Source organism: Enhydra lutris, unplaced genomic scaffold, assembly GCF_002288905.1.
Source record: "Enhydra lutris kenyoni isolate GAN:26980312 unplaced genomic scaffold, ASM228890v2 scaffoldscaffold26, whole genome shotgun sequence".
Taxonomy (NCBI): Eukaryota; Metazoa; Chordata; class Mammalia; order Carnivora; family Mustelidae; genus Enhydra; species Enhydra lutris.
Window position 1 is genome coordinate 789036 of NW_019154110.1, and position 21140 is coordinate 810175.

The 21140-nt window shown below is 58.6% G+C and overlaps 1 protein-coding gene across 2 annotated transcripts; it reads left to right on the plus strand.

The window, feature by feature from the left end:
• The first annotated feature begins 220 nt into the window (after nt 1-220).
• LOC111151552 (clustered mitochondria homolog) lies at nt 221-20847 on the plus strand. Of its 2 annotated transcripts, none has more exons than XM_022509617.1 (26): nt 221-314; nt 7192-7394; nt 7548-7719; nt 9339-9482; nt 9664-9788; nt 9896-10050; nt 10131-10256; nt 10578-10725; nt 10932-11024; nt 11970-12664; nt 13488-13711; nt 13860-13964; nt 14099-14199; nt 15066-15218; nt 15311-15373; nt 15457-15701; nt 15904-15988; nt 16163-16316; nt 16397-16536; nt 17314-17394; nt 17472-17597; nt 17687-17808; nt 18107-18200; nt 18302-18436; nt 18509-18582; nt 19308-20847. In XM_022509617.1, the coding sequence occupies exons 2-26, from the start codon at nt 7206-7208 to the stop codon at nt 19492-19494; spliced, it is 3936 nt and encodes a 1311-aa protein (XP_022365325.1). In that variant the 5' UTR covers nt 221-314; nt 7192-7205; the 3' UTR covers nt 19495-20847. The 2 variants fall into 2 exon arrangements, with proteins under 2 accessions (XP_022365325.1, XP_022365324.1); XM_022509616.1 differs by lacking the exon at nt 221-314 and adding an exon at nt 3845-4452.
• The last annotated feature ends 293 nt before the right edge of the window (nt 20848-21140 follow it).

Genomic DNA, 21140 nt, shown 5'->3' on the forward strand with positions numbered 1-21140 from the left:
CGAGCACGGTGCGTTTTGTCCCTCGCGCGCTTCCGTGGGCCGGGCCTGGCGCGAGGGCGGGGCAGGGGAGCGGCGGTGGGGTCAAAGGTTACAGCGCGCACCACGTGGGCCGGTGACTCCGTCCTTCCCGCAGCGGCCGCGGCACGCAGGGCACTTGGGTTAGTGGCGCGGCGGGCGGCGCGGACAGCCGAACAGGACGCCCGCTCCCGCCGCCATGGTCATCAAAACGGACGAGTTGCCGGCGGCTGCCCCGGCCGACGGCGCCCGGGAGCCCAGCTCGCAGGCCGGTGGCAAGGGGCGGCCGGGCGCGGCCGGTGAGCGGGGCTGGGGCCAGCGGTCAGCAGGGCTGGGAGGCTGGACCGGGCCGAGTGGGAGGGTGGATTCGGGGTTTGCAGGAACCGCCGCCTTCCCTCCGCGCCGTGCCGGATTGCATCTTACCGGGCCGCCCCCGCCCTGAAGGTCACCTTCACTGTCGCCCCCGGCTGCGGCCTGGGTTTCGCACGTGGGGTCCCAGGTAGACAGCCTTAGGGGGGACACGTGCGCGCGCACGCGGTTTCGGGGTGCGCCGCCGCCGCAGACGGATAGAATCGGTGGCCCCACCCCCTGAGCGCGCGGGCTTGGGTAACCCTCCCTGCTGGGGTCGCTGACACTTGCTTGGTCTGGCACCCTTCCCGTCAGGATCTGAAGCGTTGCGTGCGTACAGGACTGCAGCCCTGCGAGTAAAGCTCAACCTGGGACTTCCCACCATGGTCTGTGGAGAAGAGTGCGAGCTGGGGGTGGGTGTGTGTTGTGAGGGGGCTTGTCTGGTTCATTCCCAGAGGCAGTGCTTTAACCCTAGGTGTTCAGGCTCTGATCTCTTCCATGTTAGGTGTTGGCTTGATCTGCAGACCTAGAGGGTCTGCCTGGGTGTGGGGGTAGAGCCAAACTCCTTGGCAGGAGTAGGTGTTTGTGCCAGAACTTGATCATTAACCCGCCTTATTGCGAAAAGTGGATCAGCTCAGGGTTGCTGTTTTTAAGGCAAAGGTCATCCGTATGGAGTGGAGCTCCCAGCTCTCCCCCGTGGGGTCTATGTGGCATTGGCTTTGGGAGTGGCTGCAGCTTTTCTCTGGTGGGGCCTGCTTCATCTGTTTCTCCTGGACTTTCTCTGTTCCTTACATCATGTCTTAGATTCCAGCCTTGGTTGTCATCTCCAAATCATCCTTCAGGGCCCCAGTCCTGGGCTGTGGTCCCTCTGGTTAGTGGTGGGATGCAGAACTACCCCTGTCTTCCACTCACCCCCCCTCAGCGCTTCTCAGCAGGGACTTGTCATCTTCATCTCCGTTCCCAGCTTCGGTGGGTCAGGATGGGAACAATATTTAGGAGGCTTTCTGATGGTGTCACAGCAGAGTTACCTTGTGCTGGGGATAGGTACAGTGGCAGCTTTGCTGATTGCCTAGATAAGGCCAGGGTTTGGGCAGAACAACAGATGCTGATGACTCCAGCCTGCCAGGCTTTTTACCCTGATGGGGCTCTGAATCAGTGGGGCAGGCTAGATAAGAGGAGGTTGGGTCTGGCGGATTTCCCTTCTAGCAAAGAGACCTGAAGAGATAAAGTGACTTGTCCAAGGTCACACAGCATTGTAGCTGCGGGGGGCATTTGGATTTCTAGCTTATGGCCAGCATGCCAAGGCTTCCCCTGCATGTCCCAGAGGAAGCCAGGACAGGCATGTTGTTTGGGTTTATGTTGAGAACATGGGGACTGAGGAGGGGAGAGTCTGTTGGAGGGTTTCCCTGCAGGCTTGAGTAAAGCCCTGTCTCTGCTGTGTGCTGAGAGGCTCTGTCTGGGGCAACCTGGGTCAGGGGAAGGGCACAGCTGTTCATTTTTAGGAAACTGGTAGTGCTTGGGGTGGGGCTGGGGGGGGCATTGGCCCCTTATGTCTCTGGGAAGCAAGATAGATAGTTAGGCTTTGAATTACAGCTGTCCTGAATCTATTCAAAGAAGGATCATGCCCTTAATGGTGATCCCTGAGTAGGTTCTCATCTAGGCTCCTGACCCTTAGGACTCAACTCTGGAAGGTTCTCCAGTCCCTTTGAGGAGGTAATCCAGGCCTTTTGGGGTTGGGGGCAAGGGTCAGTTACCTTGTTGGGAATAAAGCTGCTTTTAGGGGTTAAGAGAACAGGCAGGTTTTTCAAGTTCACAGTGGTGTGTCAAGTTCCTCCTGCCTAGGGGAGGGCTCCTTGGAGTTGAGGCCCAGAGCGAAAAGGGGGCTGGTGGACTGGGGAGGAGCTTGAGGGCTTAAGGGAGCTCTCTAACAGAATCCTAAAGCTCTAAATGTGGGGAGGTCTGAGTAGACCAGCTTGAAGATCACAGGACTGTCTCCAGACCTTGCAGACCTGTCTCTGGCCAGAGGAGACGGGAAGGAGACAGATGCCCATATCACGGGGGTCTTCCATAGGCTGCCTGCCTGGCCCTACCCTTTTCTTTTGAAGCCCTGCGTTCCTGGGAGGGGTGATGTGTCTTTTGGGGCCTTACTTCCTGCTGGAGCCCCACCTGTTGAGGCCTTGACTGGGGCAGGGCTTGGCCCTGGCACAGTCTAGTGAGGGAGGCCATGCCAGGCTGGAGAAGACACAGGCCGCTTGGGATATTCTAAGTTTCTTTTCTAACTCCTCCTTTCTGCAGCCCATGGGGGCTCTGTGCTCCCAGTCCAGGTGTACGCTTTTATGTCCTCATTTGGATCCAGCCAGTGAAGACTGGGGGGGGGGGGTGCAGTGTGCAATTTGGGCAACCCCTTCCCATTCTGCAGAGGACCACCTTTTCCCCTTCTCTAAAGCCCAGATCCTAGGGGTGCCCCCTGGGATATGAGAAGAGGGGGTGCTGGCCCAGGGTTGTAGAGGGTTGGGAGAGTGCTATGGTTGGAGACAGATCTGCCTACTGGCCTGAGGCCTGAGTCCTGGAGGAGGAAGACATGCCGTGTACCTGGTGGGTGCTGCAGCCTGGGGAAGTGGCACTCCGAGGCATGGATTTGGACACCTGATAGACCTAGTTCTTTCTGGACGTGGCTTGGCCACCTGTCGCCTCTGGGTCCTGGGGCAGTTTGCTTACTGGCCGCTGGGGCCTCAGTTTCCTCAAGTGAGATGGGCCTATTGAGCTGATTGAGGGACTTGCTGTGGGATGGGCCAAGCATGAGCACAGGCTTTCTGGGAACCAGAATGGAGATGGTCGATGCTGCTACTCAGAGGTCATTGCCAGGGTGCCTGCCCCACCCCCTTTTCCAGAGGGTTTGGGTGTGTTTGAGAAGAGGGCAGGATAAGAGGAGCTCTGCCTGGGTCTGGTCCTTCTTACCATCTGGTCAGCATGTGTGGACGGGAGCCCCCCCTTGGTGGGGGCTGTGGAGATGCTGAGGGCCTGCCTGGGACAGGACTGGAGGGGAGTGGTCCTGGAGGGAGCCTGTTTCCCCGCCCCCACGCTGGCTTGCATGGATGCCAGAGCAGTGCTGGCTGGGCCCTGGCAACAAGTCAGAGGCCCTGGGAAGGTGCCTTGGCGAGGCTGGGCATGTTCCTTCTCCACAGCCCAGCGGCCTTCGGCCTCTTGCTGCCAGCTCTGTTTTCTCCCAGAGAGAGACTTGGTTTTCTCCTGGCAGCGCAGGGGCTGCTGGGAAGGGAAGATAGAGCCTGCCAGCTTCTTGGTGGAGCTGGAGGCCTGGGCCCCTGGTGCAGTTGTCCTCTGGGAGACTGAGGGCCCTTCCCCCTTCCCACCAGAACCAGTGACTGTCAGGAGAAGGAGAGCTGCCAGGTCACCTGCAGGGGGCAGCAGGAGCCAGAGGCCTCAGCCAGCTACTTGACCCAGGAAGGCAGGCAGGGTGCACAGCGTCTGCGACTGGTGGACGGGGTAGATGGGGTAGCCGTCTCATGGCTTGGGCCCGGGTCTGCGCCAGCTGTTGCTGGCAGCTGGCTGAAGCCGTCCTGCCCACTCGCACTGGGGTTGGGGCTGAGGAGAGGACCCCTTTACTGGGCCCTGCCCCTTCCGGCCAGTCCCCAGGGCCCTCGATCCTGAGGGACCCAGGTACCCCAAATGCTGGGTTCTGCCCCCTCCATGGCTTCACCAGTAGTGACCCCCCTCTTGGTGGGTACAGGGAGCTGGACCTGAGCACTGGTAGCAGCTCCCCCTGGGGTCCTGGAGCCACTGGGGCCTCCTGGCCCACAGCCGTCCTTCTGGCCGACCTTGAGCAGGATGCGAGGCAGGGGGAGTGTGCCCTTCCCAGGGCTGCCCCAGCAGGCCTGGCCCCACTGAAACCCGAAGCCAGCCAGAGCTCCAGCCCTGGGCTGACCGGCTGCATGGGGGCGAGGGTAGTGGCAGAGGCCAGGACAGGGGACTCAGGCAGTGCTGAACCCGAGCCGGAGAGCTGTCTGCCTCGCTGCGGTGGCGGTTCTGAGACTCCAGAGTCCAGGAGAGGGCAGCCTCCAACTGCACCAGGTGGGCTGTGGGGGCGGGGAGCCAGCCTCTTGTGGGGAGATCACTTGGCCTTAATCCAGCGGTAGGGAGATCTTCAGGGTTCCTTAGAGGAAGGAGGAGAGGCAGAGCCAGCATTCTGGGGCCATGGAGGCCCCTGGGAACCAGTCACATTCCTTTGAAATCTGATAGGGGATTGGGTACCTCCCTGGGGCATAACATGGTGCTGAGGTACCTTCTGGGCAGGCTCCCCAGCCTGGGGAAGAGGGGTGGGAGCTGCGGCTACCCTTGCCTTGTCTTCCCTGCCCTCCTTCCTATCCTTCCTGGCCCAGACTCCGGGAGCACAGGCTGCCTGTCTGGGGTTTGGTTTCTGACTTCTCACTTGTGGGGGTCTTAGACCTCAGCGCTGCTGTACCGTATTGGGGGGAGGGGGCTCCTTCCAACAGCAAAGCCTTTTTCAGGGACCCAGTTAGGGGAAGTGCCACCTCATATCTGCCATTCCTCTTGCTGCTTTTGGAAGCTGACCAAGCACCGCCCTTCTCCCCACCCTCCTGCCTGCTTGGTCATAGAGTCAGCCAAGTTCTCCCTTTGGGGTGGCTGCTCACTTTAGGGGCTTGGGATCGCACTGCTGGGGCTGCGGGCTCATTAGAGGTCCTCGAGTGTCCTTGTTCTCAGGAGTTCCACCTCAGGTTTGGAGAGGTGTGCTGGGACAAGATGGGTATAATAACAGTCCTTGGAGGTCCATAGTGGATAAGATTGAGGGCGGTGTGACGGCATGGTGGTGTGGGCTCTTGATGGGGAATCTAGGGTCTTCTCTTGACCTTGGACAAGGCTCTGAACTTTTCTGGGCCAGATGTCCTTATTTGGAGAGAGGTGGAGGGAGCTATGTCTTAGCTCCTGGTGGTCCTGTTGATCACTGAGCTGAAGGGACACAGGGAAGAGGGAGTTGCTTCTCAGCGCACCCCCCTGGTGTGCTCTTCTGTGCTAGGCTTATCTCCTTTTCTGAGGCCCCTGGCTCCACGTTTCTGGTGGGTCTGGGTAAGGCTCACAAAAGTCTGGGGAAAACACCAGTAAGAAGAGGAGGTGGGGTATGGACCCGGGGCTGGCTGAGCTGAGCTGAGCTGTCTGGACCCCTCAGACAAGCAAGGGGCCAGTTTGGCTGCCAGGCAGACCATGGGCAGAAATCCCCGTGGGCCAAATGGGCAGGCCTGTGTCTTCCTGGCATGATTGTGAGGCAGTCCTTGCTCCCCGGGGCAAGGAGGAGGCTCTCCTTTACTCCCCTTAGTGGCTGGGTAGAAAGGGTAGGTTTTGTCACCTGCTTTCTTCTCTTTCCCCACAGCGTGTGAATTGGGTGCTGTTCCCATCTATGGGACTTTTAACTCCACGTTTGCAGTAATTAACTCATTAATTCGGTACTTTTCTGTTGAGTGCAGGAAAGACAGAAGGAAGAAGATACAGCTGCTAGTGTGCACAGCCCCCCCACCCCCGGCCCCAAATGATAGAACAGTGCTCTGGGGGGTGGTCACCATGTCTCAGGGGGCAATAAGGAGGCAGTGATTCTGTTGTCAGGGCCCATTTGGGCAGGCTTTAGAGAAGGGGATTTAGGGGAGCCTGGGTGGCTCGGGCGGTTAAGCATCCGAGTCTTGATATCGGCTCAGGTCATGGTCTCAGGGTCATGAGATTCCAGCCCTGTGTCGGGCTCCAAGCGCTGAGCATAGAATCTGCTTGAGAGTCTCTCTTCCTCTCCCTCTCCCCCTCCCCAACTTGTGCTCTAAATAAATAGAGAAGGGGATTTATTTCACTTGGCCCTTGACAGATGAGTAGGAGTTTGCCCAGTGCAGTGGGCAGCATGAGCTGCACAAGAGCACAGAGGTGGAAGGGAAGATGTGGAGCTTGTTCTCAGGCTTCGTAGTACTTGGGTGTATCTGAGACGTTGACTGGGAGAGCTGGCTGGAGTTGAGATGTACTTTGGGCTGGTGCCTCAGAGTGCTGGCCTAAGAAACTTGGATCTTGTGAGCAGTGGATTCCAAGTGGTGCTCTTGAAATAGGGAAGATGGCCTGTCCGGGGCCATGGCTGCAGAGGTTGGGTTCCTTGACCATTGGAGATTAGGCTGGGTGACTGGGGTTCAGGGGGCATTTACAGAGCAGAGGCCACCTTACTGAGGAAGGTGAATTCCATGTGAACAAGATGAGACTCTGGTTATGCCGAAGGGATGGCTACATCTTGAAAAGTTTGAGCAAGGCCTAGGTGAGCAGGTTAGCTGCATGGTGGGAGGGCATTTGAAGTCATGGAAGATCAGGAGAGGCTGGGGCCTTGGGACACCCTCAGCTTGGGCTGCTGGGGGTGGTGGAGCTAGAAAGCAAGGAACAGGGAACAAGGGATCAGTGGCTATAGGGAAGGGGAGGAGAGGGTGAGCAGTGGCGGGTGTTGCAGAAAAGTTACACACAGAGAAGACAGTTGGGTTTGGCCCTTGGAGTGCCTCTGGGGAGAGGGATTTGGGTGGTGTGCTCGGATGGAAGCCAGACTGGAAGACTGGGGACCAGATGGGAAGGGAGGGCGCAGGATGTGGAGGGGAGAAAGCAGGGGTCTCCAGGTGGCCAGGGTTGAGGGAAGTTGTGTGCCCAGTGTGAGTGGGACTGTGGGGTCTCTGGTAGAGCCGAGTCTCGGGAGGAGATGCAGATGCCATTCTTTGGTGCACGTGTCCACTCAGGTGGGTAGGCAGGTGGCCCCGCTTGTCTCAGCTCCTTTCTTGTTACCTGCAGAGCTGCCGTCTGTCATGCTGCTGAATGGGGACTGTCCAGAGAGCCTAAAGAAGGAAGAAAGAGCTGCTGAGCTGCCCCGGGAAAATGGTCTAGATGAGGCTGAGCCGGGAGAGGAGGCGACTGGACAGGAAGTCATTGTCATTCAGGACACAGGCTTTTCTGTGAAGATCCTGGCACCCGGGATTGAGCCCTTTTCCTTACAGGTGAGATGGAAGAAGGGTGCTGGGGACCAGAGCACAAGCCCATTAGGGAGGACAAGGCTGGAAGGCCATGCCTGGCTGTCACTTGTCCTAGTTTTACACTGTAGGGAAAGTAGTATGTTCTCACCAGGGTGTTTTTGACCTTTCCCTTGGTAGGTGTCCCCCCAGGAGATGGTACAGGAGATCCACCAAGTACTCATGGACCGCGAAGACACATGCCACCGCACCTGCTTCTCACTGCACCTGGACGGCAACATGCTAGACCATTTCTCAGAGCTGCGCAGCGTCGAGGGCCTACAGGAGGGTTCGGTGCTACGTGTGGTGGAAGGTTTGTCCAGAAGTCGGGCAGCCTGCCAAGGGAGGGCACATGGAGATGGGGCCAGGTCGCACTCCACCCACCCTGGCTGGTATCTCAGTGTCACAGATGAGTGTGTGGAGGTTCAGAACAGTACTGAACTTGTGAAGACAGGATTGGAGCCTGGATCTGCTCCCCAGGCCTTCACACGTGTACCCTCCAACATTGTAGGTTAAATATCAAAGTCATGGCTTTTTAAAAAAAGAAAAAACAGTGCCAGCTGGGTTTCCTGGGTGGCTCAGTTGGTTAAGCGTTTGTCTTTGGCTTAGGTCAGCTCAGGTCATGATCCCAGGGTCCTGGGATCAAGCGCCAAGTCAGGCTCTCTGCTCAGCGGGGCATCTGCTTCTCTCTCTGCCTGCTGCTCCGCCTGCTAGTGTATGTGCACATGCATTCTCTCTGTCAAATAAATAAAGTCTTAAAAAACAAACAGTACCAAGGGCTTGAAATTAGCCCAAATTCTATAGAGAGAAAAGTTAATGGGGCGCCTGGGTGGCTCAGTGGGTTAAGCCTTTCCCTTCAGCTCAGGTCATGATCTCAGCGTCCTGGGATTGAGCCCCGCATTGGGCTCCCTGCTCAGCAGGGAGCCTGCTTCCCCCTCTCTCTCTTCCTGCCTCTTTGTCTACTTGTGATCTCGTCTGCCAAATAAATTAAAAAATCTTAAAAAAAAAAAAAAAAAAGTTAAATCTTGGAGCACCTGGGTGGCTCAGTGCGTTAAGCATCTGCCTTCAGCTCAGGTCATGATCTCAGGATCCTGGGATCGAGTCCACATCAGGCTCCCTGCTCAGCCAGAAGCATGCGTCTCCCTCTGCCCCTCCCTCTGCTTTTTTTTCTCTTTCAAATAAATAAAATCTTTAAAAAAAAATTGATTACAGTTTAGAATTTAAAAGAAGAAAGAAACATTAAATTTAAGGAAACTGAAGGTTTCACTTCTCTCATAGAGCAGTTGGGCCCCATGTACAGCAGTTGACAGATGTGGCGAGGCTGGTCTGCCTGTAAAATAAAAGTTCCTTGACCTTGGGTCCCCAGGGGAGAGGGAACTCAGAGTTTCCAGCCAGTGTGAGCTTGTTAAAAGCAAATGTGGAAAGTGTAATGCAAGTGTGCCCAAACTTACTTGATGATGAAGTCTCCTCCCTAAGAAGAGCCCCCATTAAAATTCACAAAGCATATATTAGGGGGCAGTATTGTAGTTACAGGGAAGTCCTCAGGTCACCCAAGCAAGGGCTGCCCTAGGAGAGCAGCACTGAGGCTGTGGTGTAGGGGCCCCACAGCAACTTGGGCCTATCCACCTGGGACACCTGTGAAAGAGCAGGAGATTTTTATGGGCTCCCTGAGGCCTGTGTGCTTTGGAGGCATGTTTTTTGTGCCCTTTGGCAGTAGATTCTTTGCAAACAAGCATCCCTGCCTAACAGAAAGGCGGGGGGTGTTGAGTCCAGCACTCCAGCTTATGTGCTCATAGTGGAATTTATAAGTGGAGGCCAAAAATGTGAAAATCAAGACCATCATGGTAGCCCCATGGCCGACATCTGTGCTGGGGATGTTGGTGCAGCAGGGGATGTGCCCTGCTTACGCGCTGCCCCTCACCTTCCCACCAGAGCCGTACACAGTCCGTGAGGCCCGCATCCATGTGCGCCACGTCCGAGACCTGCTCAAGAGCCTGGACCCATCTGATGCCTTCAACGGGGTTGACTGCAACTCCTTGTCCTTCCTGAGCGTCTTTACTGACGGCGACCTGGGAGGTGCGGGAGGCATTGGGGCTGGGGGTTGGGCAGAGGGTCCAGGGGCAAATTGGCCAGGGGTCAGTGAAGGGGCTGGGGGCCAGGCCTTGCCACCAGAAGGGGGCAGGGCTGGAGGCATCCGTGCTGTGGCCAGTTTGCCCCTGGGTGGCCCTGTGCTGACCATCAGCCTCGGGTCCCTCAGACAGCGGGAAGCGGAAGAAGGGCTTGGAGATGGACCCCATTGACTGCACGCCCCCTGAGTACATCCTTCCAGGGAGCCGGGAGCGGCCTTTGTGTCCCCTGCAGCCCCAGAACCGTGACTGGAAGGTAGTACTCCCGGAACAGAGCTGGGGAGTAGGCCCTGGGCAGGGCATTGGGGGGACAGCACTGCACCCAGAGGCCTGGCCCCCACTCATGCTTGGCCATTCTTGCAGCCCCTTCAGTGCCTGAAAGTGCTCACCATGAGTGGCTGGAACCCACCCCCTGGGAACCGCAAGATGCACGGGGACCTCATGTACCTATTTGTGATCACAGCCGAGGACCGGCAAGTCAGCATCACGGCGTCCACGCGGGGCTTTTACCTGAATCAGTGAGTCCCTGTGTGAGCCCATCTGGGGCTTCGGGCAGCTCTCTGCGGTGCCCTGTGCGGTGACCATCCTCTTCCCACAGGTCTACAGCTTATCATTTCAACCCTAAGCCTGCCAGCCCCCGCTTCCTCAGCCATTCCCTGGTGGAGCTGCTCAACCAGATCAGCCCGACCTTCAAAAAAAACTTCGCCGTGCTGCAGAAAAAGAGGTAGCGCCTTGGCCCGGTCTCTGCCCCTTGTCTCATCCCCCATGAGGGGGCGGGGCCAGCCTGCCGGCCTGAGCTTCAACATGGCTGCCCTCAGAAGCCCTATGCCCTCAGCCCCTGGGACCCCAGAGCCTCCCTTAAGGAGCAGCGATACCCCAGCACAGCAGTCCCAGAAGAGGTCCTCATTTATTTCTTCCACTAGACTGGGAGGGGGCAGGATCTCTGGGCCAGGAGGCATGAGAGCTGGGGGAGCTTCAGAAAAGGTCACTGGACCTGGGCTCTGAGCTTGGCCGTCTTCCCCATCTTCCCCCCTCGGTGCCGCAGGGTCCAGCGCCACCCCTTCGAGAGGATTGCCACCCCATTCCAGGTGTACAGTTGGACAGCCCCCCAGGCTGAGCACGCCATGGACTGTGTGCGTGCAGAGGATGCCTACACCTCCAGGCTGGGCTATGAGGAGCACATTCCTGGACAGGTGCCTGCAGCCTGGCCCCGCCCTCCCTGAGCCCCTCTCTCCCCCTCCCTGGGTGGGTGCCAGGCTGGGTTCTGTGCACCTCTGCTTGTGTCTTGTTCTCTCGGGAGCTTCTGAGACTGTCCACAGGCAGGTGGAGGGAGGGGCTGTGCAGAGCAGGTCTTGGGGCCTGGGCTGAGTCGGCATCTCCCTCCCTGGTCCCTTTGCAGACCCGGGATTGGAACGAGGAGCTGCAGACGACAAGGGAACTGCCCCGCAAGAACCTGCCTGAACGGCTGCTTCGAGAAAGAGCTATATTCAAGGTGCCTACAGCTCTCTCTGCCCGACTGGCTGTCTCAGGCCAGCTTGTCACCTGCCAAGAGGGCTGGTAGGGTACCCTGCAGGGCACTGGCTGACTTCTCTCTGGGCAGACTGTCTCAGCTCTGTTCTGTGACCTCTTCGAGACTTGGAGTCCATGAGCTGGGCAGAGGGTAGGGGGACCTCCTCCACTGTGCACTGTGTGACAGGTTCCTTCCGGCTTCCCACCCTCCGCTCTCTGCCACTGGGACCTTTCACTGCCTAGAGATGATGGTAATGGTAATGATAATGGTAAACATGAGATCTCACTGTGTTGAGTACAAACTTTGCCAGAGGCTGTGTCCGATGTTTTATGGGCATTGCCTCCTGTCATCTTTGGGACACCTTGTAAAGATCACTGTTTGCTTTTGTTGTTGTTTTGTTTTTTTAAAGATTTTTATTTATTTATTTGACAGACAGAGATCACAAGTAGGCAGAGAGGCAGGCAGAGAGAGAGGGGCAAACAGGCTCCCTGCTAAGCAGAGAGCCAGATATAGGACTGGGTACCAGGACCCTGGGATCATGACCTGAGCCAAAGGCAGAGGCTTTAACCCACTGAGCCACCCAGGTGCCCCAAGATCACTGTTATATAGATAGGGGACACAGGTCTGAGCGTTGACCTGGCCAAGTTCACCTGACACATAATGGGTGGATCTGAGACCTGCTCCTGTCCTTCCCCTCCTTGTGAATCCCTAAGCTCTGCCGTCTCTCTGAGCATAAATTACTTTTTCTTTTCTCAGAAGAGGGTTTCTTCCCCTTTTACAAGTGGGAGGAAACTGAGGTTAGACTTCCATGACCCCCACGGCCTTCCACCTGCCCCCACTGTCTGGGCGAGCTTGACCAGGTGGGCTGAAACATGCGGCTCTTGGGGGTGGGGCTTCTCTCACCCTCCTGGTCTTGGCCCCTCCCAGGTGCACAGTGACTTCACGGCCGCGGCCACGCGGGGCGCCATGGCGGTCATTGATGGCAACGTGATGGCCATCAACCCCAGCGAGGAGACCAAGATGCAGATGTTCATCTGGAACAACATCTTCTTTAGCTTGGGCTTTGATGTGCGTGATCACTACAAGGACTTCGGTGGGGACGTGGCGGCGTATGTGGCACCCACCAATGACCTGAACGGGGTGCGCACGTACAATGCAGTGGACGTGGAGGGGCTGTACACGCTGGGCACGGTGGTGGTGGACTACCGTGGCTACCGCGTCACGGCCCAGTCCATCATCCCGGGCATCCTGGAGCGGGACCAGGAGCAGAGTGTCATCTACGGCTCCATTGACTTTGGCAAGACAGTGATGTCGCACCCTCGATACCTGGAGCTGCTGGAACGCACCAGCCGGCCTCTCAAGATCCTGAGGCACCGGGTGCTCAACGACCGGGATGAGGAGGTGGAGCTCTGCTCCTCTGTGGAGTGCAAGGGCATCATTGGCAATGACGGTCGCCACTACATCCTCGACCTGCTGCGCACCTTCCCCCCTGACCTCAACTTCCTGCCTGTGCCCGGCGAGGCGCTGCCCGAGGAGTGCACCCGCGCCGGCTTCCCCCGCGCCCACCGGCACAAGCTATGCTGCCTGCGCCAGGAGCTTGTGGATGCCTTTGTGGAGCACAGGTGAGGGCCCAGGCTTCGGAGGACGCCCCGCCAGCAGGCAGTGCCGGGGCCTTATCCTTGCTGGGAGAGGCTTTGGCCACTGTCATTACACCCCCGGCATCCCCCGGATGACCTCCAGCTCTGCAGCGAGGGTATTGGAGCTTTATGTTGGTGGAGAAGCAACAGTCAGCGAGAGCAGGGGCTTCCCGTGGAGGTGGCATTCTTCCTTCAAGGGGGCATAGGAAATCTGCTAGAGGTGTTTTGTTTGGTTTTGAAGATTTTATATTTATTCATTTGAGAGAGAGTGAGCGAGAGCACAGTAGTGAGGAGGAGCTGAGAGAGGGGGAGCCCGACGTGGGGATGCGGGGCTCAATCCCAGGACCCCGGGATCATGACCCGAGCCGAAGGCAGATGGTTAACCAACTGGGCCACCCAACCACCCCTGCTAAAGTGTTTTAAATGTTCCAGTACCAGGAGGTGTCACCACTGTTGGCATTCAGTGCTTAGGAGTCAGCCACATCAAATGTCCCACACCACAAACCAGTCTCCTCAAAATGCCAGTGAGGTTGCCGTCCATCTCCCTTGAGAGCCTGGCATGCATGGAGCCCCTGGCCCCTGCCCCCTGCCCCACTCACACTCTGTCTGCCGCCTTCCAGTTGGGAAGAGCTCAGTTTTTGCAGTGACCTGTGGTGGCTGGTTGGAGTTGCTGGGGTGCGGTGCGTCCCCACGCTCTTAGGGGCCAGGAGTCTGGGGCATGTCGCAGGTCGCTGCAGCCAGCAGGAAGCTGCTGGCCAGTGAGACTTGCTCTCCCATGTCTTGCTTTGCCTGCCCTGCTGTGCCCTAGGTACCTCCTGTTCATGAAGCTGGCTGCCCTGCAGCTCATGCAGCAGAAGGCTGGCAGGATGGAGAGCCCCAGCACGCTGGAGAACGGGGACTCCCTGTCCTCGGAGTCAAAGCCTGAAGATCCCCCGGGACCTGAGGCCGGAAGTGAGGAGGAAGGGGGTGGCGCTAGTGGCCTGGCCAAGGTGAAGGAGCTGGCAGAGACCATCGCCTCAGACGACGGGACAGGTGGGGCCGCCGTGGATGTCGGGAGGGCCAAACCTGCATCTGTCCTGGCAGTTGTTTCTGTGTGGATCTGGGGCAAGGCCCGGGGGCGCGTGGCACCTCCCACCGCTGGGGGAGGGGCGCTGCCTCCCAGCCGGCCGTGTCTTCACAGCAGACCCTCGGAGCCGGGAGGTGATCCGCAACGCCTGCAAGGCAGTTGGCTCCATTAGCAGCACAGCCTTTGACGTTCGCTTCAACCCTGACATCTTCTCACCAGGCAAGCTCTGCATTAGGCTGGACAGAATCCTTTGGGGGTCATTATGGGGCCCTGGGTTCTGGTGGGTGCTGCTCTCTGTCTCCCCCACCTGCCTCCTCTCTGCCTGGCTCAGGCCTCTGTTCTCCTTCCCCCAGGGGTTCGCTTCCCAGAGTCCTGCCAGGAGGAAGTTCGGGACCAGAAGCAGCTGCTGAAAGACGCCGCTGCCTTCCTGCTGTCCTGCCAGATCCCCGGCTTGGTGAGGGAGGTGCCACTGGTGTGAGGGGCTGCGCGGGGCCTGCTGTGAAAGGCCCTGGTTCCTCATCCATCCACTTCTGGAAACTTGTAGAACCTTTCCAGGAGTAACTTCCTTAGACCTGCTGGTCTGTGAGACAGACGGGGCAGAGTGCATTTGTCACCGTCATAGAGATGGGGCCGCTGACCCAGAGAGGCCAAGGGAGGCATCAGGCACAGAGTCTGCTCTGTTATGCCTTCCAGAGCAGCTGGCAGCTGGGGGTCTGGTCCTCTGAGCCCATGTGTGACAGGACAAGCGGGCAGCTGTAAAAAAGGTGGGGAGGATCCTGTCCTCTGAGCCTCAACATGCTTTGTATGTAGGCTCTTTGGATGATGGGGCACTTGTTTCCTAGTAAGGTAGCCCTGTGGTTGGGTGGCACACTTCTCTCAGATCTTTGAGCCAAGTGTTCCGTGCCCTGGCCCCCTGCCTGATCTCTCTGAGGCTTGGCACAAACTTCCAAGACTTGGCAGTGCTAGGGACCCCAAGTGGTCACCTCTGCTCTGTCCTGTGTGCCCAGAGGGGCACCCTCATTCTGTTGGGCTCTGTCAGTGGGGCTCTCTCATCCCTACTTCTCTCTTGGGTAGGCTGGTTGTCACAGGGTGACTGCTGTCTCCCATTTTCCTGTTGATTGTGCAGAAGACTGGGGGACACATTTCTCATGTCTCGACTGCTGATTTGTCTTCTTCACTCTTCCCAGCTGTGAGCCCAAGTCTCAGTCCCCTCCTTCCCTCAGGACCTCAGGATAGCATGAGCTCCCCCGCCAGGAAGACCTGGGGCGGGCTTAGGTGGAGGGCCCAGGCTGGGGGAGCCTGATGTGCTGCTGCCTGCAGGTGAAGGACTGCATCGAGCACGCGGTGCTGCCCATGGACGGGGCCACGCTAGCCGAGGTGATGCGCCAACGGGGCATTAACATGCGCTACCTGGGCAAGGTGCTCGACCTGGTCTTGCGGAGCCCAGCCCGAGAGCAGCTGGACCACATCTATGTGCGTGACTCCTGGGCTGCTGGGCTGTGCCACGGCGGGGGCTGGGTGGAGGTCTGGGCTGGACCCAGACTCCCTTCTCTGAACCCTTGCAGAAAATCGGCATCGGAGAGCTCATCACCCGCTCCGCCAAGCACATCTTCAAGACGTACTTACAGGTAATGCCAGTACCCTTACCCCCACCACGTGGGGCAGAGCGGTGGGGGGGCCCGTATGACTCGAGTCCCAAATTCCTTTGCAGGGAGTGGAGCTCTCGGGCCTCTCGGCTGCCATCAGCCACTTTCTCAACTGCTTCCTGAGCTCCTACCCCAACCCTGTGGCCCATCTGCCTGCTGACGAGCTCATCTCCAAGAAGAGGAACAGGAGGAGGAGAAACCGGCCTCCAGGGGCGGCAGATAACACGGCCTGGGCTGTCATGACACCCCAGGAGCTCTGGAAGAATATCTGCCAGGAGGCCAAGAACTACTTTGACTTCAGCCTTGAGTGGTGAGTGAGCAACGCGGTGGGGGCGGGGCCTCAGTCTGTGGTTGCTGGGTGTGGGCTGGGAGAGGAGGAAGGGAGCAGGGATGGGGATTGTTGGTGTGGGTCCTGGCTGGTGAGTACTTGGTACTCAGGTGGGGAGGCAGGGGTGGAAGAGGGAGCCAAGAGGGGCTGGGCTGCTTGGGCCCACATGCCGCCTCTCCCTCAGCGAGACCGTGGACCAGGCTGTGGAGACCTATGGCCTGCAGAAGATCACGCTGCTGCGGGAAATCTCCCTGAAAACCGGAATCCAGGTGGGGTGGCTCAGGGCCCCTCCCCTGCCCTCCCTCCCTCCTGTGGCATCTATGGGACCATCAGGGTGGTGGGGGAGTGTGGCTTTCTGACGACCTGGGACGGTAGGTTGGGAGGTGCTGGCCACTTGAGCCTGGGGTTGAGGCCACCCGCGGGTGTTGGGCTGTGTCCCCCAGATCCTGCTGAAGGAGTACAGCTTTGACAGCCGCCACAAACCTGCATTCACCGAGGAGGACGTGCTCAATATCTTCCCCGTGGTCAAGCATGTCAACCCGAAGGCCTCGGATGCCTTCCACTTCTTCCAGAGTGGGCAGGCCAAAGTACAGCAGGGTGCGTGACCAGGTGTGGCCGGGGGGAGGGGTGTCCCCTGGCCCGGCCCTGACCTTGCCACCCTTGGGGGTGCCCTGCAGGCTTCCTGAAGGAGGGCTGTGAGCTCATCAGTGAGGCCCTGAACCTGTTTAACAACGTGTACGGAGCCATGCACGTGGAGATCTGCGCCTGCTTGCGCCTCCTTGCTCGTCTCCACTACATTATGGGCGACTACGCCGAGGTGGGCCTGGAGCACCCTCTGGGCTGTGTCAGCGGAGGCCTTGGTGCCTAGCCTGGCACTGGGGGCTGGCGAGCGAGGGAGCCGGGGCTGTGTTCTCACCCCATTTCGCAGGAAGCGGAGGTCCAGGCCTGGGGAACTGTGCCCTATCTGTGGGGCCAAGAGTGCTGCTCTCCTTGGGAGCCCCCCCGGGAGGAGCAGAGACCAGGGGACCCTGGGGAGTGGCTTGTTTGGCCTGGGCTTGCTTCCCCTGCTCTGCAGCTCCATAGTTAGGTTGTCGGGAGAGCCGCCATGCTTGTGGACGGAGTGGGTGACGACGGAGCCTCCCTTCCTAAGGAGAGTGGGAAGGATGGCTTCTTGGTCACAGGGCTTGGGACCTTGTGAGAGCTGCGTGGGGTGTCTCTGAGCGTTCCTGGGCCTGCTGGGCTTCACCTGCCTTGTTGGCCCAGGACTTCAAGAGGCTGCTTCCTGGGGCAGGTGCCCTATAGGCCTCCACGCCTCAACCCTAGAGTCTGTCTGTTGTTTGTGTGTGCCTCTTTTTATTACTGCTTTATCTTTAGCCTCATTTTTGATTTGTATAGATGTTTGCACAGATTTTGTTAAGGGGCAAAAGGCTCAGGACAAGCTATTTTAAAAGGCCTCAAAGTGGGGCATGACCTTCTGTGCTCAGAACTGAGTTTTGAACACCTCTCTGCTGAGGAGGCTGAGCCACCTGGGGGCCAGGCAGACTCAATGTGGGGAGCTCCCCACCCTGGGATGACGATTCCCCACCTCTCCCAGGCCCTGAGTAACCAACAGAAGGCTGTGCTGATGAGCGAGCGTGTGATGGGCATTGAGCACCCCAACACCATCCAGGAATATGTGAGCAGCTGGTGGGGGTGGTCGGGGTTGGGGGAGGGCATCCATGAGCCCCGGGCCTGACACGGCTGCCCCCACAGATGCACCTGGCCCTGTACTGCTTTGCCAGCAGCCAGCTGTCCACGGCCCTGAGCCTGCTGTACCGCGCCCGCTACCTCACCCTGCTCGTGTTCGGGGAGGATCACCCTGAGATGGCGCTGCTGGATGTGAGTGCCGGTGGGTGTGGGAGGCCAGGTAGGCGCGAGCCTTAGTCCTGGGGCAGCGGGACTGACCTGGGTCCTCCCGCTGCCCTCAGAACAACATTGGGCTGGTGCTGCATGGAGTAATGGAGTATGACTTGTCGCTGCGCTTCCTGGAGAACGCGCTGGCTGTCAGCACCAAGTACCACGGGCCCAAGTCCCTCAAGGTGGCCCTCAGGTGAGGCCATGCTGGGTTAGGGGCGGAGGGGGAGGGTATCGGGTATGTGCCCAGGGCCACAGTGACAAGGTCCCGGTGGGGGGGGGTCACTCAGAGGGAGGGTGGACAGGGGAGCCAGCGTCCTATCTTCCGGCTGGCTCCTAAGGAAATTTTATCTCAGCCTGGTCTCTCCCCCAAGCCCTGGGCCAGCTTGCTCCCCTTGGGGGGGATTCCAGAGCGGAATCTAGCCGGGTCCGCGCGCGCCTGCCACGCCCCCGCCCATTCCTGTCCCTTCTGTGCTGTGCCCGCGTCCTTGTAGCCACCACCTGGTCGCCCGGGTCTACGAGAGCAAAGCCGAGTTCCGGTCGGCCCTGCAGCACGAGAAGGAAGGCTACACCATCTACAAGACCCAGGTGGGCTGTGGTGGGGGCTGAGGTGGCAGTGGGGGGGCAGGGGCCGTGTGGGGTGGCTATGGGCTCGCTGATGGCCTCCTGCCTATCGGTCTGCCCCATAGCTGGGCGAGGACCACGAGAAGACCAAGGAGAGCTCCGAGTACCTCAAGTGCCTGACCCAGCAGGCCGTGGCCCTGCAGCGCACCATGAACGAGATCTACCGCAATGGCTCCAGCGCCAACATCCCGCCCCTCAAGGTGGGTGTCCCCTCACCCCCGCCCCCCGACACCCCGCGCCGCTCAGGGCTCATCTTCCCTGCTGCCCTGCAGTTCACAGCCCCCAGCATGGCCAGCGTCCTGGAACAGCTCAACGTCATCAACGGCATCCTCTTCATTCCCCTCAGGTGAGTCCCGCGCGCTCCTGCGGGGAAGCTGGCTTTCGTGTTGCGCTTTTCCAAATAAATCATTCACTGTCATGGCTCGGGTTTGAGAAGGACAGCCCGTGGTGGATTGTTCAGGGAACATTCTGCCTAGTTGAGAGAACACCTGGATTTTTTTTCCTGTTTTCCCATTTTTTTATTTGCACACAGTCGTAGCAGAGCAGGGACAGAGCTGTATTTCCCCCCTGCACTTGCTGTGTGTCAGCAATCTCCCCTTGCGCGTGCACAAAGAGCGGCCTCCCACTGCCTCCGTGGGTGCACGCCCCACGGCCAGACCCCCGGGCTCCGCTGTGCCCTGATGGCCCAGACGGCCCTGCCCACCGCTAGGGGCTGCGGTGTGGTCAGCCGGGCCTCCGGCACCACGGCCTACCTGCTGTGTGCCTGCCCTCACCCGTCTCGTGCCCTGTGTGCCAGCTGCTGTGGGAGAGGACCCGAGGGGCCACGTGTTCGAGCTGGAGGTGAAGGCTGAGTGGGAGCCAGGCCTTCACGGGAGGGGGTGGCCAGCAGCTGGAGCGCTTAATTGTTTTAGCACTTAGAAGCCTTCTGACTTTGCGGAGAGAAGCGCTTGTTCTACACGTGTCTTGCCAAAGAAAGGAGACTGACTTTGTGCCGGGCTTAGGTTTAGGCAGGGCCAGTGAGGGTCCAGGCCTGCTCTGACACCTGCCCTTTATCCCTGTCCTTTTACTCAGCCAAAAAGACTTGGAGAATCTGAAAGCTGAGGTGGCGCGGCGGCAGCAGCTCCAGGAGGCCAACAGAAACAGGGAGAAGGCTGAGGAACCCATGGTCACCGAGCCTGAGCCAGCAGGGGCCCCAGAGGATTCAGCCTCCCAGCCCCAGGCTGCCAAGGACCCTTCTTCCCCGAGCTTGCAGGGATAGAAAGGGACAAACAGATGGACTCTCAGCCAGCTGCCCCGTTACCCAGTGATCTAGACTCCAGGAGAAGGGGGCATGCCCTACAGGTCGGGAGAGGAAACGAGTCCCTCTTCCATGTTTCCAACCCCAACCCCACCACCAAGCATCCTCCTGGGACCCTGGCCTGGCCTTCCTGCCCCCCCACCCCAGAGTTGTTTTTGCACTGGTTCAATGAATATACGATCCAGAGGCCTCATTGAAGACACGTGAATGGAGTGTGTGGGCAACAGTTCCCAGTTGGGGGGCAGGGGCCCCCCATCCTCAAGCAGTTGTGTGCGAGTGTGTCCATGCCCATGAGCGTCTCGATCCGTCCTTCCTAATTTGTACATAGCCCCACGTTGGTTTCGAGTGGGTGACGTGAAGATGAGATTTCTCAGGTCATTTGTATGTTTGACATTATGGCTGCTGCTTTTGCTGCCACTGCCCCTGGGCCCGACTTGGCTTAAAGTCCAGGTTTGAAGCCAAATAGAGGGGAGCTTTCCTGTGGTCTAGGATGGGGACTCAAAGCTCTGTGGCAGGGCTGGAGGGTGGGGGTGCACTTTAGCTTCGTGGCAAGGTGAGAGCAGGGGCTTTCCTAGTTGTGACTGGGCCTGGCCTTGCTGTGCTCAGACTCAGGGGGAAGGGTGGGCAGTGGTGGTTCCCTAGACAGACACCCTGTTCCCAGCCCTGGCCTGTCCACCCTTGGGCCCCAACAGGAGGCAATGCCTCCCCACTCCCTGTGTCCCAGCTGGGGCTAACTAACCCTAGGGGCTACAGTCTGAATGTATCCTCCCCCTTTTAACCTGAGCGGTCTGACGCGCAGTGGGGCTGGGGTAAGCGTAGGGGCCTAGGGGGGAATCAGGGCTGAGTCGTGGATCCTGACGGGGAATTGACTAGATACAGGAGTGATTGCCACTTGTTGGTAGAGCCCAGCTCCCTACCTGGTCCTTGTCACACAAGCACCTCCTACAGAGAGGAGAGGAGCTCGGGGGCGGGTTGGGGGGTGTCCCTGGAAGGCGGTGGGTCCCGCGAGCCCCAGCTACTCCCTCTCCTGCCCACCTGTGCCGCTTCTCTGTGCCTGCTGTTGGAGCCCTGATGGGTCCAGGGGAGATGGCCACCCTGGGGAGCTTGAGGGAGCTGTTCCCGGGCTGGGGCCTCTGCCTGGGGGCTCTGTGGGGAGCTGCTTCTGGATATGGTCTGTCCAGATACCTTGTTTCAAAGGCAGTGGGTGTGAGCTAGCAAGCGAAGCCTCCCCACCGCTGAGCAAGAACTTTTTCTTGTTTTTAAACCATCACGTCTTCATTTCACATTGGAATAAAGTGAGTTTTTGAAACCTGCTGCCCTGGTCTCTCCTGTGTGTTCTGTACCAATCTCGTTCAACTGGGAGGGCTATTGCCAAAAATAGTACTGGTGGGAGAGTTTATAAAGCAAATAAATAGTGTGTAAATTAGGTCAAATTAAAGGTTACCCCTAAAATGTATTTTAAGGGGGTAGTGTCACAGGCACCCAGCTAGGGTTTACCGGACTGCCAGTCACTAGACCCATGAGAAGAACACAACAGATAAAGGTCACCTGTTGGTCACAGAAGAGAGGCTGCTACTCCTTCATAGAGCTTCGTGTGGTATAGGTTT

Bases quoted from the DNA above. Each gene is read 5' to 3' on its own strand.
- LOC111151552 (XM_022509616.1), top strand. From the start codon at position 3,888: ATGGCTTGGGCCCGGGTCTGCGCCAGCTGTTGCTGGCAGCTGGCTGAA. The intron at 9,789-9,895 runs GTAGTACTCCCG...CCATTCTTGCAG, and splicing joins CCCAGAACCGTGACTGGAAG to CCCCTTCAGTGCCTGAAAGT. The intron at 14,200-15,065 runs GTGAGGGAGGTG...TGCTGCCTGCAG, and splicing joins CCTGCCAGATCCCCGGCTTG to GTGAAGGACTGCATCGAGCA.